We start from the raw sequence: 24,231 nt of genomic DNA, 5'->3' as shown, positions 1-24,231 counted from the left end.
AAGTCATGGATGTTTATCAGTGACTAAACACTTTTAAAGATTTGAGTTGTTCCTGAGATTAGAGCTGTTCCAAAGAATACAGAGTCTTACTGTCATGGTCCTGGGTCATGTGACCCAGCGTTTTGTGTTTATTATTATGATTATGATTATTATGATTATTATGATTATTATTATGTATTCTGTTTGTGGTTCTGTTTGTGGTTTCGGGTTCTGTTCTTCCTCTGTTTAGTGTTTAGTCATCCCTGTCATTCCTCGTCTGTACCTTGTCTCTGAGACCAGTCTGTGTATTTCCTGTTTTACTTTGAAAGTCAGTGTCTGATGTCAGTGTGTTCAGTTTTGCACCCTCCCTGTTTTGTCATGTTAACTAGGTTCAGTCGTGTCTCCCTCCTGTGTGTAGTTTCCCTGTTTCTCTGTGTATTTATAGTGTGTGTCCTCTCGTGCTCGCCGCTGGTCTGTCTGTGTTGTCTCCCTGAGTCACTCTGTGTTACTTCCGTGCGTTTCCCCCTGCATGTCCTTCTGTGGATTAAGGTTTCAGGTTTGTTTTACTACCTTCCCCAGTTTAGGTTTCCTTTAGGTTCTGCACATCTCTGCGTAAAAGCTCGAAGAGTTGAGCGCGAACGGGCAGAAGTGTTGAGAGCGCAAGCAACACATTGCGAGCGAGCGCAAGTGCAAAAACTGAGCGAGAGGGGCTGCTATTGTGTGTGTGTATGGATAATAGCAAACAACGAAATAAATTTTTTGCACGCAGCAATGAATTTTTCTTCACTCAAAATAAATTTCTCCTCAAACTGCAACACTTGTACCTGCATTTTTTTTTACGTGCGCTCATTTTTTTTACGTGCGCTCAGAAAAGTGGCATAAAAATAATGCCATACCGCTAGCCGTGACACTTACAGCCATTCTAACGACGTAATAATTTAATGATTAATTATTTGTCCATTAAGACCCTTTTGTTGGTATAAGCAGGATGTGAGGATACAAGAGAAATTAGCTCCTTCTTCCCTTTTTCAACAAGTGGCTGAATTTAGTAACCACAGCTAACAGAGACAACAGATCTACACACATATTACAACATTAACGCAAACAGGTTGATTTGGGACTGTGCAGATAAAACTGAAATGAATTGAACAGCATATTGATTTATTGAATATATTCATATTAAATTCATATTGACTCATAGGGAGTCATCTGATTGTTTGAGGGATTTTTCTTGATTGTTGTAAGAGCTTTACCTTTACAATACAATGTACCTTTAGTGACTGTTATTGTGTGTCAGCACCAGATAAAATTGAACTGGACTGCATACTTGAGGAGGCACTTGGGAAGAAAGCCTCTTTAAAGAATGACTTAAGGAGAGAACAATTTTAAGAATATTTAGGATTGTATTAAAAAATGTGAGATAAAGTGGGAAAAATTAAATTAAACAAGTGGATATACAACTTGCAGCAAACACAAATAAAGCCTTTTTAAAAAATTTAATGTTTAGTTTTTTCAATTTTTAGCACTGTTATTTTAGAAATGACATTAAAAACTAGTTATAATTTGTATTTGTAATCATACAAGCCACAAGAAGATAAAAATAAATATTGAAAACTATGAAAAGAATCCTTAAAAAGTGAACTACAAGACCCTACCTTTGCAAAGCGGTTGATCACTCTTCCAATAGGTGAAGTGTCAAAGAAAACCATAGGAACTCGCAGGATGTTGTTAAGAAGTCGTGAATGCAGGATACGAGATGCATCAATGGAAGCATTGGCTAGGAGCAGTGTGCCAAAGAACACAAAGAGGCCTGCAATAAAAACAAGAACGTTTCTAAATAATAGAACTACATTTTTAACAAAGACAAATCCACTGTGGACAGAACCTTGAACTTACAGTAACACTCAGGTGTGCTTTTTCCTGTCTACTGATATAAAGTGGCTGTTAATATTACAAAATAATATTTATTTTCAAAAATGCTAATTGTCATTAAGAATCTTGTTAATTGGAGACCAGACCAGGTTTGGATGTTCAGAAATTCTTAATGACAAAGTTTAGGTTGTATGAAATTCAGGGTTGCAGGGGCTGGAGCCTATGCTGCCACAGAGCAAGAGGGAAGGCACAAGCTGGACAAATCGACAGTCTGTCGCAGGGCTATAATGACAACACAAATAGTATTTTACTTTTTTCAAATTCAATTCTTATTCTTATAAAAAAAAAAAATAGTTCAATCAGTAATATATGTACTGCATGTAAAGCTAAGCTCAAGATGAACCAAGGTCCAAATTGCCAGTCTTTTTACAATATAAAGCAGCTGGACTAAAACATATCACTTTGATCAATGTAATTGGTCACCCATTCACAATACGAAAGAGCAACTGTGGAACAGGGGGTTGGGAAGCGCATCTGTAACTGGAAGGTCGCCGGTTCGATCCCAGGTTCTCTGTCCTGGTCGTTGTGTCCTTGGGCAAAACACTGGTGTTGGCCAGAGGGGCCGATGGCGCAATATGGCAGCCTCGTTTCTGTCAGTCTGCCCCAGAGCAGCTGTGGCTACAACTGTAGCTTGCCTCCACCAGTGTGTGAATGAATAGTGGCATTGTAAAGCGCTATATAAATGCAATTCATTAAATGTACACACTTTTGGTGATTTTAATATCATATGAAAAGAAAAAACATACTTCAATGGTGCAAAAAAAATACTGTTAAAGAACTAATAAATAACAAATGTTTTCCCTCCCTTTGTACTCCTCTCTACTTTTATACTCATCTCCACCCTCTACATCAGCCCCATCATTCCCCCAGACCGAACAGCTCTGAAGCATCCACCTTATTTTTTGTTTTGTTTTTCATTGATTTGTTTAGTTTTATTACACTTTTTTTATTACACTGAGTAGTTTAGCTTGAGAAGATTCAGTTCAGCTTAACAGAATTTTATATATAAACAAATTCCTCCTAATTATTAACATAAAAAGTTATAGGTGCCTATGCACTTTTCAGCATGAGTCCCTGTGACAAAGGACCTAACGCACACAGTGCACAAGTCCTCTAGTACAATAAAAAGACTGTTTAGGTTGTCTATATAGCGCTCTAAAAATGAGAGGATCCTAAATAACAGAGTAGGGAATTTTCCTGTCTGTAAGACATAAAGTTCCTTAACGTTAATTTGCACGAACCTGAAAATATTTGCAAATACAAAAGGAATGACTGTTTTATTACCCTGAGCCACTCCAAGAGCTCCGAACACTCCCACCCTTGTGTCCCTCTTCCAGGAAGGGTATGTCATGTTGTAGTACTCCACAGAATCACTGGTCCAGGCACTCAGCCACAAATTCTGACCGATGAAAGCAGCGTTTTGGATGAAGTAAATCAGGAAAACCATGGCAGAATATCCCCAGCCCATGGCTCGCAGGTGCTGCAGGAACACTGCAAGCTTCACCTGGAAATCAGCGCGAGACGGCACTCAGGAAACAGGCTATCATTTGTTGTAATCTTGCGCTAGTTGTACAAAAACATTTTGTTACCTGTCCTGTTTCCATAGTTTCCTTCTCTATAAGCTTCTGGCCTTTCTGTGTTTCATCAGCATTTGCAGATTTTTTAATGGAAATATTTCTTCTTAATCTGACACTAAAAAAAATAGAGGAAAAGAATGAAATGGACATTCTGCTAAAGATGCTATTTGAGACAAGCTGTTTCATTGGTTTCATCTGCAACTTTAACAAGCTCGAACCTGCCATTGCGCTGGCTGCGGCGGATGCTGTTTTCTCGCCTCAGTGTAAGAGAAACAGTGTCCTCCGAAGCACCGTCAGGTTGGGCATCGTCTCCATCTGGGATGAGCTCAAAGTCTTCTGCGTCCTGGCCCTCACCTAAATTAACAATATACATGGTGTTTTATATATATGGCAGTAATTTATGGTATTTGGGTCAATATGTGAACAACATCAACACAAAGTATTCATAAAAGATGACAAAAAGAAATTTAATTCATTCATATTTGTGATGTATAATTTTAGCATAGGTTTTGGTTGTACAGCTAACAAAAACATGTGATGTGTGCAGATCATATTCCTAATATACTAAGAAAAGGTTGTAATTACCTGTTTCTGAATTTCTCTGATTGCTCTGCTCTTTGGCATATGTGTCGAGAAACTTAGAAAAAGTTCCTCCACTGGCACGAAGGGTTTCATAGGATCCAACTTCAGAAATGACTCCATTCTCCAAAACCACTATTTCATCCACGTATGGCAGGAAGCTTATGCCATGAGTCACCAGGATACGAGTCTGTATGGTCAGAATTCACCAATCAAATAGGGTTAGTTAGGATTTACAAAAACATTGTTAAGTATTAAAGGAAAAGAAAGAAAAAAACATAAATTATGTTTAAATATGTTTATAAATTGTATTTATCAAAAAAGAGAATATGTTTCAGTTCACAGACTGAATTAACAATAATTGGTTTAATCATTTAAAAATCAGTTATAAAGCCAAACCTTTTCTAACTTGTAATTCCATTTCTGAGTGGCTTTTATTCCTAACCTTTCATAATTAGCTATTCAGTTATCCTGGTCATTTAGTGTGATATTTAGCCTATTGTAACCTCTATGTAATGCTCAGGTCCTGGGTAAAATGATGTAAAATACTACAAATTAGACGCCATGTTTTCTAAGCAAGTAACAGCTGGAATATCCTGTGCAGAAAGTATTTGTCAAGATTCCTCAGAAGAAATTAAATGGGAAATGGTCGCGTTTTTTTCACTTTAAATACTGATTTCTATTTAAAATATTAATTTTAAAGTAAAATGTTTAGCATATGGTTTTTTTTTTGATATACAATTTTTATTCGTTCAAGAATAGCATAAAACAACACAACCAAACAGAGAAGAAAGAAGAAAAAAAAAACACCCCAAAAAAACCCACATCCACACAGACACACAAAAAAACATATTTTCACTCAATTACCCACAGATATAGAAAGAGAAAAAGATAAACTCCAAGAATGAATTGTCCTTTACACTTGCTTCCTATTTAACTGAGAACATCTTAATCGCAACCACCCCCCCTCAACAGTTGGGACAAATCATTTGGCAAATAAGAAAGCAAAGGGGACCAAACATTGAGAAAGAGACCCTCATTTCCTCCTAAAATAGCAGCAGTTCTTTCGTGAGGAATAACTTTAAATAATTCTCTGTACCACAACGTCACAGAGGGAGGTTTATCCTTAACCCAATTAATGAGAATACATTTCCTAGCTACCAGCAATAGTTTGTGACATAATTTGCGCTGCAAGTGATTCAATGTTAATTCTTTTGAGGGTAGGCCAAGAAGAAAGTACCCGGGGTCCCTTTGAATCAGGTTGTTAAAAATATTACTTAGTTCTTGAGATATGAAGCTCCAAAATCTTTTGATTAATTTACATTCCCAAAAGTAATGGAAAAAAGTGCCAGTTTCTTTTTGACATTTACTACAAAGATGGGAAATATGAGGTGCAATCTTATGCAAGACATTAGGAGCTATATAAAGGCGATGTATGATTTTGTATTGGGTTTCTCGCAAGCGGTTACAAGTAAAAGTGGAACTACTCATGTTAATGGCTCCTTTCCACTCCTCTTCGGTATATTGATTATTAAGATCTCTCTCCCATTTATAAATAGCGCTCAGTGTGTTGCTACTAAGAGTATATAGGAGAGAGTAAAAAGCTGAGATAAAATGAGTTCTGTCTTTTCGCTTAATAAGAAATGTCTCAATATCATCATATATAACTATTTCTGAAGACTGTGGAATTCTAGAATGAACGAAGTTACGAACCTGGAGAAAGCCAAAAAAGTGGTCTCTAGGAATATTAAAATTTGACTGCAATTGCTCAAAGTTCATCAGTGTGTTGTTTTGATACAAATCGCCAATTACCCTTAATCCCTTTTTGTGCCACTTATCGAACATGCTACAAGACATTCCTGGAACAAAACCTTTGTTTCTCAGTAAAGGAGTCAAGAATGAAGTGCAATCTTCTCTACCCAACCTTTTACGCATTTCCCCCCAGACCCTTATTGTATTATAAATGATTGGGTTATTCTTAATCCCCATTTTTAATATTGTTAGCATATGTTTTTAAGCACAAACCTTGTCTTTAAGTAATCCATTGGGTCCAATTACATTTTCAAATAGATGCTTTCCTACATGTGAGTCCACAGCAGACAAAGGGTCATCTAATAGATAGATATCAGCCTGACTGTAGACTGCTCTGGCTAAGCTCACACGCTGCTTTTGACCCCCTGAGAGATTGATACCCTGAAAAGAGAAGAAAGGAGGGGAAAAGAGACACACTCTTTTAGCCTTTCCTTTATAATCAGAAGAGCTCTTCTGTTTTGTTACTTTTTTGTCATGTATTTAAGAAACAAATATTTTACATGTGTTTATAATAAACGCCATACACAGTATTTGCATACAGGAAAAATATTTGTGTAACCAAAAACCTGAACCTTTCAAAGTGTAACTCACTTTCTCTCCAATCTCAGTGAGGTCTCCTCCAGGCAGCAGCTCAAGGTCTGGGGCAAGAGCACAGGCCTCTATGACCTTTTTGAAGTTCTCTTCCTCATGTGGAGATCCAAACAAGATATTATCCTTCAAAGTAGCATTTTGGATCCAGGCTTGCTGCGGTACAAAAGCAAGAGAACCCTGGAAAGAAACAAATTATGACTCAATTACAGATGTCTCACTACATCTGTCTTATCATAAAAAAAACCCTGGCATCCACACATTTTTATCCAGACCAAACACTACAGTGGCTAGGTGAAAAACAAATCAATTTACTGGAAATCTAAGAGAACAGTTTATTCTGTGGGTAAAATGGTTTGAGTTATAAGCAAATCATCTGCCTCCATTTCACAAAATTTGTGCAGAAATATACTTCTTTATTCAGCTGTTTTTTCCTTCAATACTGATGAGTTTAGACCAGATTATCAAAACTGGCTTGAATGAATTAGGCTGGTGATGTTTTTTTTATTTATGCATCTTTACTTTGTTTCTTAAAGTCTTTAATGTTTAATTGTTGAATTATTTTAAAAAAATTAAAATATTGTATTGTGATTGTTAAATTATACGCTTTTTGTGCTCCTTGAATGTAACTACTACTATGTAGATCACAAAACGTTTATGCTTTTCATGTAGAAATATTGTTTTCAGTGGGAGTCTATGAGTCTAAATACACTATGAACTTTTTGGGATATCCTTATCTGGATGATTGAGAATGCATAGATACTGCTATATAGAGGAATTTTATACTTTTAGTCATTAAATAAACTCAGTAAATGATTCAATCAACATTGATTTTCTCTGTATTTAAAAAACAAAAAAATAACGAACATAATTTCTTTATGGAATAATAAAGTATTCTGCCTTCGTGAAAGATGAGGGAAGGCGCTGAAGTAAAAACTGAAGCAAACTTAATTTGATTGTGCCACAGTCATGCTACATGTTGAGTTAAAAAAACAAAAAAACATTTGTGTGAACATTTGTGTTATTTTAGTTAAGACGTAATTAGATGTTATGGATTTTACATGTTTTTTTAACACACACTGATAAATACAAACGGGGAAAAAGCCATTACCATAATGTTGATAAAACCTTTGGTACTGTGCATCTCTCCAAGGAGGGCTGACATAAGAGACGACTTTCCTGACCCAACAGCTCCCACTACGGCAACCAACCGACCAGGCTCAATGTCCAAATTCACACTGGAGACACATAATAACTATACTCAATGCTGTGAACACATCAGGGGCAAATAAACAGACTTGAAAAACTTAAGCAATGCTAAAAAATCCTGGTGAACATCTCACAGTTAATTAAGTTAACTAGTAAATTGTGATGACCAACACAGACATACTCTTTCAGCAGAGGCTTTGCATCTTTTTCCCAAGCAAAGGAACCATCACATACGCTCACAGCAGTATCTAAAAAATGAACACAGACCAAGACAGAGCTTAACAGATGATCCGCACACATAAAAACTGTGACTAAGCTTCAATCTTCAGCTGTAGAACAAGTGCAAATTCTAATGGTGAACATACTGAAACTGGGGTCTTGGCGCACAATGTCACTGTCGATGTCTTCCCCTGCCAGAAACTTCTCCAGGCGCTTCTTAGACACTGCTGTCTGAAAATTCAAAGAACAGGTTAAGTTTGATGTTATCACAGGCTTGATACATGTGCGTGATGTAGCTCTGTTCACTTACTTGTACAATGGAAGCAATGAGCATGGGCAGCATGGCAAGAGGAGCTCGGAGGATGTTGAAGAGAGAGATGGAAGTAAAAGCTCTCTCAGCAGTTAACACATTATCGTTGCTCACACTAACAAATATTGCAAACGTGGCCAGAGAAACCTGCAAGTACAGACAGTTTAAGAAAAAAGGTTTCTTTACCATTTGATTCTAATCTCTGTGAAGCTCCTTGACAGAACTCACCAGAGCTGGACTGCAGCGGAAGGTAAGGATGGAGATGGACTGTAGGTAGGCAAACTTCTTCATGACTTTTAGTTCTTCCCCTCTAATGTCTTCCACCTGCTTCTGGAAGGATGGCTCCCAAGCATACAGCTTCAGAATCTGGTGGGAGACAAAAGAAAAAGACAGTGAGGAGGCAGTGAGGCAGAAGGAAGGGTGCGGCAGCAGAGCACTTATTGTTGAAGTTACTGCAGTTTCTTGAAGCATCAATGTCTTACATGTAAGGAAGGCATCTACATACACCATGAATACACTGAATAAGGGAGCTCACCTTGATCCCATTTAGAATTTCATTCATGATTTTCATTCTCTTATCTTTAAAGTTCATGTTCTCTATCTGAAAAGAGACACAATGTAGCTCATGTTAAACAGGCAATAAGACAATACTTAAAGTGTTTTGAACAGCAATTTATTCTGTGTAATTCATTAGAAACCCCCCCCCCCCCCAACTTTTTCACCAGCAAGAATCATGTGCTCAGAGTTACCGAGATCACTTTTTTCACATTATAGTTAATATTAATTAAACGCCTGTATGCTGCGTCACTCAATTGTCTATCTACTTTTGAGCCTCTGAAAGTGGGCGGACTGTATCAAAAGCTATTAAACAGTCAATGCAATACTTTAGTTAAACATCTTGAATAACACTTTAAAATTTGCAGTGTAATCTCATCTTGAATTATCTTGATTTAGAATCTCGCACAGAGGTGTACAGAAGATTTGGCTAGTATTTCCCCTGACCTGGAGTTTTCTGGCCTTGGTTGCTAGCACTGCATTGGTTGGAATTATTAACACCATGACTCCCAGTCCTGCCAACACAGAAGGTCCTAACTCCAGCCACAGGAAAACAATGGATATGATGATCTGCAGAGGGCAGGACCACAGCAGGTGGATAGAGGTGGTCACATCATTGAAGCGCTGGGCATCTGCTGACATCAGGTTCACCGTTTCCCCTACTGTTGACTCCTTACGAGTGTCATTGGACACCACTAATGCCTTAGAAAAGGGATAAAAAGGGCTTATTAATTAGAAAGTGGGGTGAAAATTAAGTAAGAGAAGCATATAAGTGATATTTTGTCTTACTCTGTATGTTTTAGTACATCAACAAAGCAGGAGATGGGTCTTTGTGTCACTTTTTTTAAAACCATAATCCTACTCTAACCCTATATATTGAAAAAAGCAAAGCTGACCTTATCTAAGAAATAATGTAAATAGTTTTTCTGTGACAAGTATGCGCTGATAAAAGTTATTTATAACTGAAACATCTGACAACTGACTTAAGCAGAAAATTATGACTAGTAATTTTTTTCTTCTAATGTGTAACAGTAATTTATATTATACAGCATTTGATTTTTTTTTCACACCAATGTCAATAAATGGTGTTCTGTCACTCCTGTTTTTACCTTTTTATACACAGCAGCCATAAGTGCAGTGCGAACCTTCATCCCCAGCACATGGCAGCGCTGGAAATACTGCTGTAGGGTTAGAGACTGTAGCAGAACCACCACCATCAGCAACACTGCATACAGATAGCCCTCCCAGGCATATCTGGATTTGTCCTGAGTGAACGAGATCATCAATCTAGGAAAAACAGAAAAAAAGAAGAAAACATGCTAATCTCCAGCTTCATCTTTAGCACTTATCTAACAATGTCCTCATTTCATCCTGCCACTCCTGTTATCGGTTATGAATGACTAGTGTCAAGACATGAGGGACAGAGAGAGATTAAAGACCCCCTGCCTTCTTCTCATCACATCAGAGAGAGGGTGAAAAGGCTTAACATCCCTTTTTTTTAAAGTGATTTATAGTTTTAATCTTTATTTTTATCCTCATTTTTTATTGTTTTTTTTTTTTTGTTTAAAGATAAATCAAAATATAAGCTTGATCAATATGTTAAATGAGAAATGTAGTTTGAGTAGTGAAACAGTCTAGATTTTGTGTCTGTAGACATGATCCAACTTAGTTCTTTACCTATTGGTGTCAGCAATGTGAAGGATGTCTCTTAAATGTTCAAATGTCATGAGATCTTATAAGATAAGATAAGATAAGATAACCTTTATTAGTCCCACACGTGGGAAATTTGTTTTGTCACAGCAGGAAGTGGACAGTGCAAAAGTTATGAGGCAAAAATTAGAATACAATAAGAATAAATACAGTACACAACTGTACAGAATAGAATAAAATAAAATACTATATACAGTAGAATAAAATAAAATAAATATACAATAAGATAAAAATAGAATACAAATACAAATACTATATACAACTGAGTAAAAATACAACGATGCCAGAAAAGATTATTGCACTTAGTGTTATTGCACATGTGTGGATGTGTGTGTTTGTTCAGTTAAAGTCTTTGTTGTGGAGTCTGACAGCAGTGGGGAGGAAAGACCTGCGAAATCTCTCCGTCCCACATATGTTATATGTTAAGAATTACGAAGAAAATGTAAAGAAGTGTTGTTGAAGTAAACTTTGATTAATCAAATACATATTGTGTGGTTGGACATCAGATGATCCTAAGTGAACAATGTGCTTGAATGACTAGATAGGAGGAGAGAGAAGGGGGGGCAAAAAGGCACTTGGGAGAGTATAAAAGAGAGCGCCCAAATGCATTCTTTGCTCTTCCCTTCATCTGCTGTGAGATGAACAGTTCAGAAGATTGGATCTCAAAGTGAACTTTGTGCCTGACGGTGGTCAGGACTACAGAACACTGAGATAAGCACATCTTCAGACCTGGGCGTGCCTGTCTCCTCTCCAGTGTTAAGAAAAAACTCAGCATTAACTCATTATAATTTTCGTACAATTAAAGTCTAAATTGTTGATATTCACCTTTTAACCCGTTGTGAAACAGTATAGGTAAAAATCTGAGTATTGACCCATTTTAATGTAAATAGCTCTTACAGGTTACTTCAGCCCTTTACACATAACATACCCTTGAGGCCTACTGTCAAGCCCTCTAAAGCTAACCCACTTAAATACCAAGCACACCAATAAAGAGGGGAGCCGCTGTAACTATGTGCCTGACGGAGGCCAGGACTGCAAGGCTACTCGGGCCCCCGGATTTTATCAGATAAGCAGGAAAAACATACAGACGATTTTGAGACCATTAAAGCTGGGCGAGCTCCCTGAGCCACATCAGCCCCATCTGAACTCTGCATTGCCTGCTGGGTAATACTCATCCAGCGATTAGAACTTCTTAAACAGAGAGCTGACCCAGACTTCCTGTATAGGGGTGCTGGTCCCGCAGACTGACAATAGGGAATAGTTAACCCAAAGGATTGTAAAAGGTAACTGCAAGTGAATAAAAAAAAAAACATCTGTGACAGATAATTGTATAAATTCCTTTCCTTTTGTTAAGGAATATATATATATATTTTTAGTACTTATTTTCTGATTATTTTTGTTTTATGCAGACCAGAATATTAAGAGGCCACTTTTCACTCATTAAGTGTTTTAAAGGTCATAAATTGCTGAGCAAGACTGGAACACGGTGCAGAACAGGAAACTGTGCAGAACAGGGAGTCTTGTGCAGAGCTGCAGAGGTAGAGTGTAGCGCAGAAGTTGTTTTGATCAAAACTGTGTGTGACGTGTAAGTACCAAAATAACAGGAGGAGGGAGCTGACTATAATATAGGTTATAGGCTTCTAATGCTTCAGATCAGGTCTGCACGCATTCAGGTCCAGACCAAAAAGGCTAGGCAGTGCATGTATCACCTACGACAACTGAAGAAGCCCTACAACATCCAGAGCCTTCAGGTACTCGGGGCGGACCTCATCAACACCAGGGGCTCTGCCACCAAGGAGTTGTTTAACTGCCTCAGTGACCTCGCCCCCGGAAACTGGCGGGTCATTCCCCTCATCCCCAGACTCTGCTTCCTCCTCGGAAGACGTGTCAGTGGGATTAAGGAGGTCCTCGAAGTATTCCTTCCACCGCCTGACAATTTTCTCAGTCGACGTCAGCAGCGCTCCGCCAGCACTATACACAGTGCAGGTAGAGCACCGCTTTCCCCTCCCGAGACGCCTGACGGTTTGCCAGAATCTCTTCGAGGCAGTCCGAAAGTCTTTTTCCATGGCCTCTCCGAACTCCTCCCACACCCAAGTTTTTGCTTCAGCCACTGCCCAAGCTGCATTCCACTTGGCCTGTCGATACCTATTGGCTGCCTCCGGAGTCCCACAGGCTAACCAAGCCCAATAGGACTCCTTCTTCAGCCTGGTGGCTCCCTTCACCTCTGGTGTCCAGCATTTGGTTCGGGGATTACCACCACGGCAGGCACCAACCACCTTGTGGCCGTAGCTCAATGCAGCAGCTTTGGCAATGGAGACGCTGAACATGGTCCATTCGGACTCAATGTCCCCAGTCTCCCTCGGAATGCTGTTGAAGCTCTGCCAGAGGTGTGCGTTGAAGATCTCGCAGACTGGGGCCTCAGCTAGACGTTCCCAGCACACCCTCACTACGTGTTTAGGTGCACCGGGTCTGTCCAGCGTCCTCCTCCGCCACCTGATCCAACTCACCACCAGGTGGTGATCAGTTGACAGCTCAGCCCCTCTCTTTACTCGAGTGTCCAGAACATATGGTCGCAGGTCTGGTGATACGATTACAAAATCGATCATCGACCTATGACCTAGAGCGTCCTGGTGCCACGTGCACTTATAGACACTCTTATGTTCGAACAAGGTGTTTGTTATGGCCAAACTGTGATTTGCACAGAAGTCCAATAACAAAACACGGCTCGGGTTCAGATTCGGGAGGCCGTTCCTCCCAATCACACCCCTCCAGGTCTCGCTGTTCTTGCATTGAAGTCGAAGTCTCCCAGCAGGACAACAGGGTCTCCAGGTGCAGCACCTTCCACCCCCCCCACCCCCCACCCCCCAGGGACTCTAAGAAGGCTGGGTACTCTGAACTGCCACTCAGTGCATAAGCGCAGATGACAGTCAGGACCCATTCCCCAAACCCTCTCACCCACCGGGAAGAACTCCAAAGTACCGGCAGCAAGCCGAGGGGATATTAGAATACCCAGCCCGCCGCCTCTCACCAGGGGCAACTCCAGACTGAGACAGAGTCCAGCCCCTCTCCAGGAGACTGGTTCCAGAGCTCAAGCCATGCGTAGAGGTGAGCCCGATTATATCTAGCCGGTACCTCTCAACCTCACGCACTAACTCAGGCTCCTTCCCCACCAGAGAGGTGACATTCCATGTCCCTATTGCCAGTCTTGGCAGCCGGGGATCAGTCCGCCAGGGCCTCCGCTCCTGGCCACCACCCGGCACACAATGCACCCGACCCCTATGGCGCCTCCTGCGGGAGGATGGGCCCATGTCTCCTCTTCGGGGTGTGCCCGGCCGGGCCCCATGGACTAAGGCCCGGCCGCCAGACGCTTGCCCTCGGGCACTCTCCCCGGCCTGGCTCCAGGGCGGGGCCCCGGTAACCCTATCCCAGGCAGGGTAAACTGTTCCCTTGATGTTCTCTTCATAAGGGTCTTCTGAATCGCTCTTTGTCTGGTCCCTCACCCAGGACCAACTTGCCATGGGAGACCCTACCAGGGGGCAAAAGCCCCCAGACAACATAGCCCCTGGGATCCCTGGGACACACAAACCCCTCCACCACGATAAGGTAGCGATTCACGGAGAGGTCTCTCCAAAGATCCTCAGGATTTTCTATACAGGCGCTGTGGAGAGCATCCTCACAGTGGTTTGGGAACAGCTGTGTGAAGGACCAAAAAGCTCTCCAGAGAGTGATCCGTACAGCAGAACGCTGCTGCAGGATTGCTCTCCCCCCGCTTCAGGACACCTATACCAGGAGATGCCGGACTAGAGCAGCGCAGATACTGAAGGACCCGTCCCATCCTGGCAACAAACTGTTCCAACTTGTGCAATCTGGTAGAAGGTTCCGCATCATCCGGGCAAGGACAGAGAGACTCAAGAGGAGCTTCTATCCCCAAGCCATCCGGGCCCTAAACACACACACATCCGCCCTCTCACATCATCTATAATTGACTGAGACAGGACTCTTCCAGACACTCTAAACCCAGGCACAATGTACATTTCAAATTCCTTTAATTTTAAATATGTGACAAATAAAGAACCTTGAACCTTGATCTGCAGATGCTTACATCGTGCGGATCTCTCTTCCGGAAGATAATATATTGAATAAAATGATTATAAATACTTTGACCACTCTGAGTCTGCATCTTCTCTGTCCAGTAGAAAAATAAAAAGAACTGGTTTCAATATTTTCCTTTTCTTTTTGAAAAGTATGCATCAGAAAGTCAGAACAGTGAACTATTAAGAGACCACTGTAGTCCAATACAGGGTACAACACAGCTGAGTTGCTGGTTTAAGTCCAGCGACATTGTACAAGCACAACATTGTTCTTCTCTTAAATCTGTTGTTTTATTTCTGTAACCTTCTGTAATATCTTACTCACTTAAGAAGCTGAGGACTGACAAAGGTTAACACATCCTGCAGAAGTTTGAAGCAGACAGATTCAATCAGAATCCTTTTAAAGGTCTTGTAAATGGTGGTAATCAGCCATGAATTGGGATAGTTCTCTTCCTCCTTATTGTCCTTTTTCTTCTTTTCATCTTCCTTCTTCCCCCTTTCCTCCTAAAAGAACAGATCGTTTAAACACAGTTGATGAGATTTATTCAGAAAAAAACATAGTGATGTTGATTAGTGATGTTATTAAAATCCGTTTAGACTGTAGCTCAATATAGTGTACATGTGTGTGGAAGTGTTTGAATGCTCTCACCATCATTAGTACATCCTGACTGACTCCTTTCCCCAGACCACTGGAAAGCCCATTTTGCTGTGGGTTTTCCTGGGCACTGTCTCTGGTTTTAGCTGATTTCTTTTTCATCTTGTTCTGGAATCGGACCCTAGCTGCATCCAACTCAGGCTTCATGAAATGCTGGAAACGCTCATTGATGAAAGCAGTGCTATCACTCTCATTCAGATCCCACATGTCCTCCTGAACCAGAGGTTGTTTGTAGCCTTTTAAGACCATACTGTAAAAACAATGAAAAGACATGGAGCACATATGTAGGTGCTTGTTAAGATTCCTACTATACTGACTTTAATGTTACCTGTTTAACCAGTTGAATGTGATTCTGCTCAAAAATGGTGCACCTGCTTCAGGATTCTGTGGATAAAAACAAGATTAACATTTGACTCCTTATGAACTTTGCCCTCGGAAAACAAACAAGCAAAACCACTAACAAATAAAGGGTACCTTTTTTATAAAGTCTTTAGCTTCTGGGGGAATATCAGCCATAATAGAAAGAACTAGTGCAATCAGTTCAAGCCCAAAAGAAATGTAGAAAAGGCTGAAACGTGGGACATCACGGACCTCGCCCTAATTGCCAAAAATGAGAGAAAGAAAAACTTTAAAGGGTTCCGAAGAAAAATGAAAATGGTGTGTTATGCAACACATAGAGAGCTAAAAGTCAATCATATCAAGTTATTGCACCATGTCTGAGTAAATCTACTATTTGTCTTCTACTTTAAATCCAACTTGATCAAATGTCTTCACTCATACCAGTCTGAGAGCCTCTCGTAGGAGGGTCTGGAAAGGAAAGATGTCACACAATACAAGGAGTAACCAGAAGAAGAAAATAGAGGCAGAGTCTATTGCTCCTTCCCGTCTTAATCCTTCATGGCAAAGCAGGACAAGGATCTAACAAAGAAGACACATCAGAACATAAAAACAAATCCTTTCAAATTTAAATAAATAAATATAAAGGTTGCTCAATTTACCCATGTGATTGCAAATAAAACTGGATTTGCGTAGTATGCAGCAGCATTTTCTGAAGATTGGTCACTGTTTGGACCAAAATCTTCTCCTAGTGTGACTCCCAGGTGTGCTATGGCCGTCAGGAACAACAGAGACGCCACAAGCTGAAGGAAGAAAACACAGACCAGACAGGAGAATAAATCATGTTATTTTATGCAAAAAAATTTTTAATAATCTTTTGCATAAACTTTTGACCAATACTATGTTTTTTTTTTCATGAGATAACAAATACTTAAAACTAAGTTCTTTCCCTTCATTCCTTCAAGGTTTTAGAGAAGTGATAACAGATGCTTAAAATACGCAGAATGAGACATCTCTTTGCCCTTTTGCTGTAAATGACTTGTCCTTTCCATGTTAGAACATTTCATACACAGTATATGCATTTATAATAAACTCACAGAGAATGGCCTCTTGGTGTTTTTGACCTTAACAGTGAATTTACACTACATGTGTTTTAGCTTCAATGTATACACTCTTTTTTTACACTGACCTTTGGAAAAACATTGTTCTTTTTATATTACTCCAGTCCTCAAGGGCCAGTTTTCCCAAATTTTTCCATGTGTCCCTGCTGCAACACATCTGAATAAAATTCAGTAGGTCATAGGTTCTCAAACTGTGGTACGCGTACCACTGGTGGTACATGGGCTCCCTCTAGTGGTGTGCAGGAAGTCTCTAAAATTTTTTGAAGACTGAATAATATACCATGTTCTGATTCAGGGATTTCTGAAAAATTAAAACGTAAAGCTCTGCTATCACTTTCGACATAAATGACGACAGGAAACTAAACAGCAGTGACATTTATATGGTTACTGTAGTTGGACTAGCTGGTATATAATGATGTGCTACATGGTGGCTAGCTACACAACTATGGTTAGCATAATATAAACACAGTGAAGCTGGAGGATGAACGCTAACTTTTTTCAACTCGACAAAAGTTAACGTGAGGTTTCCCAATGTTTAGGGACAAATGCAATTACATGTCGGGATGATGTAAATGGACCAAAAGTCAGTCATTACTGAGATAATCCATTCACAGTACGAGGTTGGTCATTAATATACTGCTGCATGGGCTGGGCTGTTGTTACATTGTAAGGTTTTCAAAACTGAGTTTTAAAATGAATAGTGGTAATAAAAATTGAGAGAGGTCAACAGTTATCACAGCCTTTTTTAGGGGCTTGTTCAGATTAAGTATGAAAAGATACAAAGCATTAAACATGCTAAAAACACAACAGCCTTAATAAATGCAGAGTAGTTTTGACCCGAAGGCAGGGTTCATCACTTAAAGACTGGATAGCCACCTGCTGTGAATGTTTTAATGCAGTACAGTTGTTATTATTATCACTTGTCACATCCTGATTATGACAGTTAAAATAAATAACATTCACATAAGAAATAAAATTGTCTCATGTAAACTGTATATGGTGTTAAATAGGCCTATACTACTGTACTTTTGTTTGGGGTTGCCACCTCAGCATGCAGTCAAGGCATCAGAATAATATAGGAAAATAATGAAAAAGCCTAACAATAGGTGCAGTTGTAAAGAGGTTTGCACAGTCTGTAAAATGAGTAATATATGTATTGATTGGGGCGACCGTGGCTCAGGGGGTTGGGAAGCGTATCTGTAACCGGAAGGTCGCCGGTTTGATCCCCGGGCTCTCTGTCCTGGTCGTTGTGTCCTTGGGTAAGACACTCTACCCTACAGCCTACTGGTGTTGGCCAGAGGGGCCGATGGCGCGATATGGCAGCCTCACCTCTGTCAGTCTGCCCCAGGGCAGCTGTGGCTACAACCGTAGCTTGCCTCCACCAGTGTGTGAATGTGAGAGTGAATGAATAGTGGCATTGTAAAGCACTTTGGGTGCCTTGAAAAGCGCTATATAAATCCAATCCATTATTGTGTAGCTATTTTTCTGCATTTGAAAATGCATTTGTGAACTAGCATGAAGTGTGGAAAGAGGGGAATGTTAATGCAATACTGAGAAACCCTCAGATTAAAGTGAAAACTAATCTTTAATTAGGATGATTACAGTCCATAGGGGGAAATGAACAGCAAAAATCAAGCTTTTTCAGAGAACTTGGAGCACTTGAAGGCAGGTTAACATATGACCTGACAAAGAACAAAGGAAATAGGTTATAAAATCCACACATAAGAATTAAGGGAAATGGACATAGCTGGGGAACAAAGCAAAACTTAAAAAGAAAGAAAAACTAAATGCAAGAGACAGGAGAAAAATGACTAGCAAAATAAAAACAAAACAAAACAGGGAATGAGAAACAATAGTTTGAAAGAGGGAGACAAGAACTTTACAGAATGAAGAACACTGAATGAGCACATTGAGCAAACACTGAGAGAAAAACTTCAAAGTTCTACAATCAGGACTACGGTAACTTTGTACTTTTACGTAGTTCTACAAAGGTCCCTGCAAAGTCACAGAAAATGTTAGTGGTAACGGTAAACAAAACCTTTAAAGCACTGTAATTCTTCATACTTGCAAACTGCTACACAGCGTACAGATTAGCAATGTGCCTCATTTTTGTGTAGGTCCTGATGGTGTCTGTGAAGGTTCTCAGTCATCGAGGTCATCGTAGTCTAAGGCAGCGGTCCCCAACCCCCGGGCCTCGGACCGGTACCGGTCCATGAGTCGTTTGGTACCGGGCCGCGAGAGTTGAGGCTCAGGTGTGAAATGTATAGTTTTCAGGGTTTTTATCAGTTTTCAGCGTTATCTTGTTATCGTTTTTATCGTTTACTCGGTTTTCGTGTGTTATGAATAAATTTTCTTTTTTTCGGTACCAGTACTAGTTTTATTTTGTTGTATTTATCCGCGACACCTTAAAGGTCGGTCCATGAAAATATTGTCGGGCGTAAACCGGTCCGTGGTGCAAAAAAGGTTGGAGACCGCTGGTCTAAGGAGTTAGAAAGAAAAGCGTCTGAACTTCTATAAGTTGCTTGAAGAGGTTTCACCTCTCATCCGAGAAGCTTCTTCAGTTCTAAGGTCAAATGGTGGAGAATCCCAGATTTAAACCCAGTGGGAGTATCCCCCCAAAGAGGGACAAAGGACCCCTGATGATCCTCTACCTAATCACATGAGCCAAGGTGTGAAAACGGGAGTGGGTCACAATCAGCCAGGGTTTCCCTAGCTGGTGTTAGGGAGGATAAGAAAGACAGACAGCGAGGAATGCCCAGACCTCTACATTGGAGAGACCAAACAGCCACTTCACAAGCGCATGGCACAACATAGAAGCGCCACCTCCACGGGACAAGACTCAGCAGTCCATCTGCATCTAAAGGACAAAGGTCACTCTTTCAAGGATGCCAATGTTCACATTTTGGACAGAGAGGACAGATGGTTTGAAAGAGGAGTGAAAGAAGCCATTTATGTCCACTGTGAGTGACCATCTTTGAACAGAGGCGGTGGTTCACGACACCAACTGTCTGCCTTCTATAATCCAGTTTTGAATTCCCTTCCCAGACGCCTTAACGCCCACTCACACCCTGGGCCATCTGATCTCAGGAAATCACATGATAAGGTGGGGCCACGTTTCACAATGAGCTCACCCGAAACCCTGGCTCATTGTGACCCACACCCGTTTTCACATCTTGGCTCATGTGATTAGGTAGAGGATCATCAGGGGGTCCTTTGTCCCTCTTTGGGGGGAAACTCCCACTGGGTTTAAATCTGGGACTCTCCACCGTTTGACCTTAGAACTGAAGAAGCTTCTCGGATGAGAGGTGAAACGTCTTCAAGCAACTTAAAGAAGTCCAGACGCTTTTCTTTCCAAGCTCCTTAGAGTAGGTCCTGATGATGTACAGATAACCTTTTAGGGTTTTCACTGAAACACCACAGCTATGACAATTTCTGAACTACCTTAAAATGCTTATTCAAACTCACCTTTTTACCATACCCCTTGACACCAATAAGTCATATAATGAATGCTGAAAGAAAGAAAAGCAAGTCTGTTTGACTGGAGGGTCACTTGAATAAATAAAGCTGCCTAAATGCAAATAACAATAATAATAATAATGATAATAATAAAATGTGTACTTAACAGTATCTATTGCAGGTAGCCAAAAAGATAAAAACCCTAACATCACTTCAGCCTTTAGCTTTGCTAGCAAGCCTGCTCTCAGTATCATGCTAGGAAAGAGTTTGTTTAATAGTTAACTAACACCTCTGTTAACTATATAGAATAGTACTAGTCATAGAGATTTAGTGCCAAGCTAGAGTAAAGACAGTGTGCTAATAACACTGTGTTTGCTACACTTGACTTGCAGGTGCAGTGTGTACGGTTGTGCCCTGCTGCTGACTGTGACTGCTCCTTTTTCCTCCTTTCAAAGAAGCTATTGCTGTTTTTACAACAAACAATGTCAGACTGTTCTGGCCTGTGCTTATACAAAAGTAAGCACTGTTAGGTCTTTTAGGTTATATTTGTATAAATGATCCATTTTCCTCTGATGAATTGTTCCCTAGCTTTTTGAAAAAAAATCTTCACCTTCTCTTCCAAAAGGTAAAAATTCCAAACTGTCAGTTTGTAAGCATCCCATAATCCACAGTGACCTCTCCATATAAAGTCTGTTTCCTTTCTGTATCGTTGCTGACTTGAAAGCGAACTGCTATTAAGCTTAGATGGAAAGTGCCCGTCCTTCACGCCTAGTTTCTTTTTAAAACTAAAATGTGAAATCTTCCGGAGTTAAACCCTTCACTTCTTACAGACATTTTTGTATTAAAAAAAAACTAAGCAATTCCAAATACATTATGATCACTTTAGTGTTACAAAATTTATTAAAAAAAATTTTTAAATTTAAAATGCTATTAAATCATATAGTATTTTTAATTATACAATCCTGTGATTTCATAAGCATTTAACATGTATTGTCCAAACTCATTAATATATCTTGAGAAAAATATAAAACATGTATTTTTGTTTTTATAAGTTTATGGTATATTTACCAGTTTTGGTCAATGATTCTAAAAAAGTACATAACCAATAAAAAATGCACCATTTTTTTAAAATATACCCTGTGAAGGTTTACAAATACTAAATGGAAATTATTTACTCATAAAAGGAACATTTATAGATGTTGTCACCATTTTCTTGGGATGAATGTGTGAGGTCAAATATTTCATGAATCTTACTTTATATGCATTTTTATGATTTTGGCTGCAGTACAGTGAACAATACCAAAGCCTGGAATAAGTATGCATTTCACATACCACCATGACCACCATCACATGAAACCAGGCTGTTATACAGAAATGGGAGAGGCAGGTTACCACCCCAGATGTGTCCTCGCCTGACCGGAGGAAAGCGGAGTGCCAGAAGGCTGCGACCAGCCTTTGGGCCAACGAGGGATTGCCAAGTCTAAACCACGGCATCTCCCCAACAGTTTTGACCAATTAAAAGCATCATACATAATTCTCTGTAATGTTAAGTAAAGGTCGCTCTCTTTCAGGACGTTGGTTACAGCTAACTGCTTGCAGACTGTGGTTTTCTGAATCAAAGAGATCCATGTACATGCTTATGGGTTGAACTGCTTGAGGCAATAAATGATTAGAAACTCAGACTACATCCTTCTTTTACTCAAGATAAAAAGAATGCGCAACAAATGCTTCCATCAAAACACAACATATGTGTTAATTGTCAACAAATCCAAGTAAAGGTACATAAACTAGTTTTAATGTCATTTTGTCATCTTTTACTGTCATTTTACTGTAATTTGATTCATATTTTATATATTAAAAAAATCTCATTCAGTTTTTCCTGTAAATCCTGTAAAACCTTACAGTAAAAAATATTTATTTGCAGTATACAGTTAAACATTTGAAACTAGAAGACAGCTACCTAAGCTATGAACTGAAACAACAATTTTTTATGAAGATGTCTTTATTAGATAGTATTTCTTACCTGTTTGCAGATGTAGAGCTTGGACAGTTGTTTTGTGTTTACATTTGCACTCTGACAGAGAGCCAGCAGGTGCCATGGGGCACAGAGCCACAGGAAACAAAGGGGGATCCATACAAGAACTGTCTGTTCCACACATAGTGGAAGGTCTGGGTCTGGTCGCTTCAGATATGAAACATTCTGAAGAACACATACAAACAAACACATATACATAACAAAGTCCCGCTGCCCTTCTAAGGGAACCATAAAGTTGTTTTAAAAATTCAACTGATTAACTTTTTGAAACCAGAAACTTTCTGAAACCAGAAAGTTAATCATTTTCTTTTCTGCCTTTTTGGAAGATGTCTCACAGTTGCTGTGACAAATAGAAACCATGACCTTCTTGTTTGTCCATTCTGTGTTGAACAGACTGACACAATAACATGAACAGCTTTTTACACGTATATCTTTCATTTTTACTGCCTTTTAATCAGCTTCACTTATCTTACAGCTTTTATTTCTCCAAAGCATAAAAAAAAGCAAAAAACTATGACATCAACATGTCCCTGACATGGTATTATAAGGTCAAATCAAATAAAATCAAAATTTATTTAGATAGCACATTTTAAAACAACAGTGTTGACCATAGTGCTTCACAGTCAGTAAAAGCATGAGACAATTAAAACAAACAATAAAACAGGACAACAAACAATAGGTAACAACACAATAAGCTAGAACAGCCAACTAGTTAGAATCAAAAGCCAAAGTAAAAAGATAAGTAATAATAATATAAAAAAAACCGCCAAAAACTATGACATCAACATGTCCCTGACATGGTATTATAAGGTGTTATATGTCTGTTTGCTGTCATTTTCAACATACCTTCCAGACAATTTACTTTGTATGTTACTAGTCTTATATGTTTGTTTGAATTAATTCTTCAGTCTTTCTGCTTGTTTAACTCACCCAAAAAATGGACCCACAGTACTCCTCCAGAGCTGCCGCACACATGCTTTACAGTGATAGCTTCAGTCAACCTCAGCTGATCAGACAAGCCGACGCCTCTCACCCTCTGCCCCACTACTGCCGGGTTTTACTCAAATACTGCTGCTTTCTCCTCTGTCCACCCACAGCTTACTGACAATTGTAGGATGTGGCTGTAAGGGACTTTGATCCATGAGGTTTTTTAAGCAGAAAAAAAAAGTTGCTTATTCCCTCTACAGAGAAATGACATTAATCCAACAGAGAGGTGCTGGATTAGCGTAGAGAATACAAGATTCGAATCTGTACCTGGTTTCTACAAAAAGTACACTACAGGCTTTCTAGTGAGTCAGTGAAAACATTCAACCGATAAAGCAAAATCATTTACAGAATCAAGCTTTGTAATTTGCGCAAATAAGCTCCTGAGAGAGGAAAAAAAAGTGAAGGACTTACATAAGTCTTACCATGCTCTTTTAACTGTGTTAGGGGGAAAACCTACTGAAAAGGGGAAGGGGACGGGAGCATTTAGGGATTTGGAGGGAGTGGGGTCATTAGATCCCTTTTCCTGTTATTTTCTACATAAATATTTTAAACCAGTAAGGTTTTGATAAATGATTGTTGTCTGACTTTAAAATAAGAAAAGTACTCTAGTTCCACTTTGTCATAAGTACACATACAGTTGTGGTCAAACATTTACATAAACTCATCATTGATATGAATGTCATTCTATTTTTTTGGCTTTTAATGATTTCTTTGAAGTCTGTCATGGTCCAGGTGTGTGCCAGTGTGTCTCCCTCCGAGCCGGCATCTCCACCCCTGGGAGGAGCCTCAGTGTTCTGCTGATTGCTCACACCTGTGGGTAATTTAGCCGGGGACTCATAAGGCCAGCGTACTCAACCTCTCTTTGCCAGATTCTCAGCTAACCCTAGTTAGTGCAGGCCACCACCGTGAGGTCGCACTCGCTTGGTGAATTACCTTGTCTCATCGTGTGTTTCTCTCATAGCCACACCAAGCTGCCAAACATTAATCTCTGCCGAAGAGCTCCAACCCGGACACTGGACCACCTGACAGTCCCACAGGCTGTTCACCTGAACCACCTGCCTGCCTCCCTGCCTCCACGCC

General features: G+C 39.8%; 1 protein-coding gene across 1 annotated transcript in view; it reads right to left on the bottom strand.

Moving 5' to 3' along the window:
• Positions 1-23,139, bottom strand: part of LOC308388164 (ATP-binding cassette sub-family C member 2-like) — a gene marked incomplete at its 5' end in the record, with an annotated part of 32,338 nt that extends 9,199 nt beyond the window's left edge. The window contains 23 exons of the mRNA XM_080868709.1: positions 1,635-1,789; positions 3,196-3,415; positions 3,501-3,603; positions 3,707-3,842; positions 4,074-4,257; positions 6,093-6,260; positions 6,471-6,647; positions 7,579-7,705; positions 7,858-7,924; positions 8,042-8,126; positions 8,206-8,352; positions 8,434-8,571; positions 8,741-8,806; positions 9,208-9,462; positions 9,870-10,047; positions 14,887-15,065; positions 15,211-15,466; positions 15,545-15,600; positions 15,691-15,813; positions 15,997-16,134; positions 16,215-16,355; positions 22,153-22,329; positions 23,095-23,139. Coding sequence (XP_080724835.1) covers positions 1,635-1,789; positions 3,196-3,415; positions 3,501-3,603; positions 3,707-3,842; positions 4,074-4,257; positions 6,093-6,260; positions 6,471-6,647; positions 7,579-7,705; positions 7,858-7,924; positions 8,042-8,126; positions 8,206-8,352; positions 8,434-8,571; positions 8,741-8,806; positions 9,208-9,462; positions 9,870-10,047; positions 14,887-15,065; positions 15,211-15,466; positions 15,545-15,600; positions 15,691-15,813; positions 15,997-16,134; positions 16,215-16,355; positions 22,153-22,329; positions 23,095-23,139 — 3,321 coding nt within the window. The remainder of the gene's footprint in view (positions 1-1,634; positions 1,790-3,195; positions 3,416-3,500; positions 3,604-3,706; positions 3,843-4,073; positions 4,258-6,092; positions 6,261-6,470; positions 6,648-7,578; positions 7,706-7,857; positions 7,925-8,041; positions 8,127-8,205; positions 8,353-8,433; positions 8,572-8,740; positions 8,807-9,207; positions 9,463-9,869; positions 10,048-14,886; positions 15,066-15,210; positions 15,467-15,544; positions 15,601-15,690; positions 15,814-15,996; positions 16,135-16,214; positions 16,356-22,152; positions 22,330-23,094) is intronic.
• Positions 23,140-24,231: the final 1,092 nt, after the last annotated feature.

This window comes from Rhamphochromis sp. 'chilingali', assembly GCF_963969265.1.
Source record: "Rhamphochromis sp. 'chilingali' genome assembly, chromosome: 20".
In the NCBI taxonomy this organism is placed as follows: domain Eukaryota; kingdom Metazoa; phylum Chordata; class Actinopteri; order Cichliformes; family Cichlidae; genus Rhamphochromis; species Rhamphochromis sp. 'chilingali'.
This window is presented reverse-complemented; position numbering and strand designations above follow the sequence as displayed.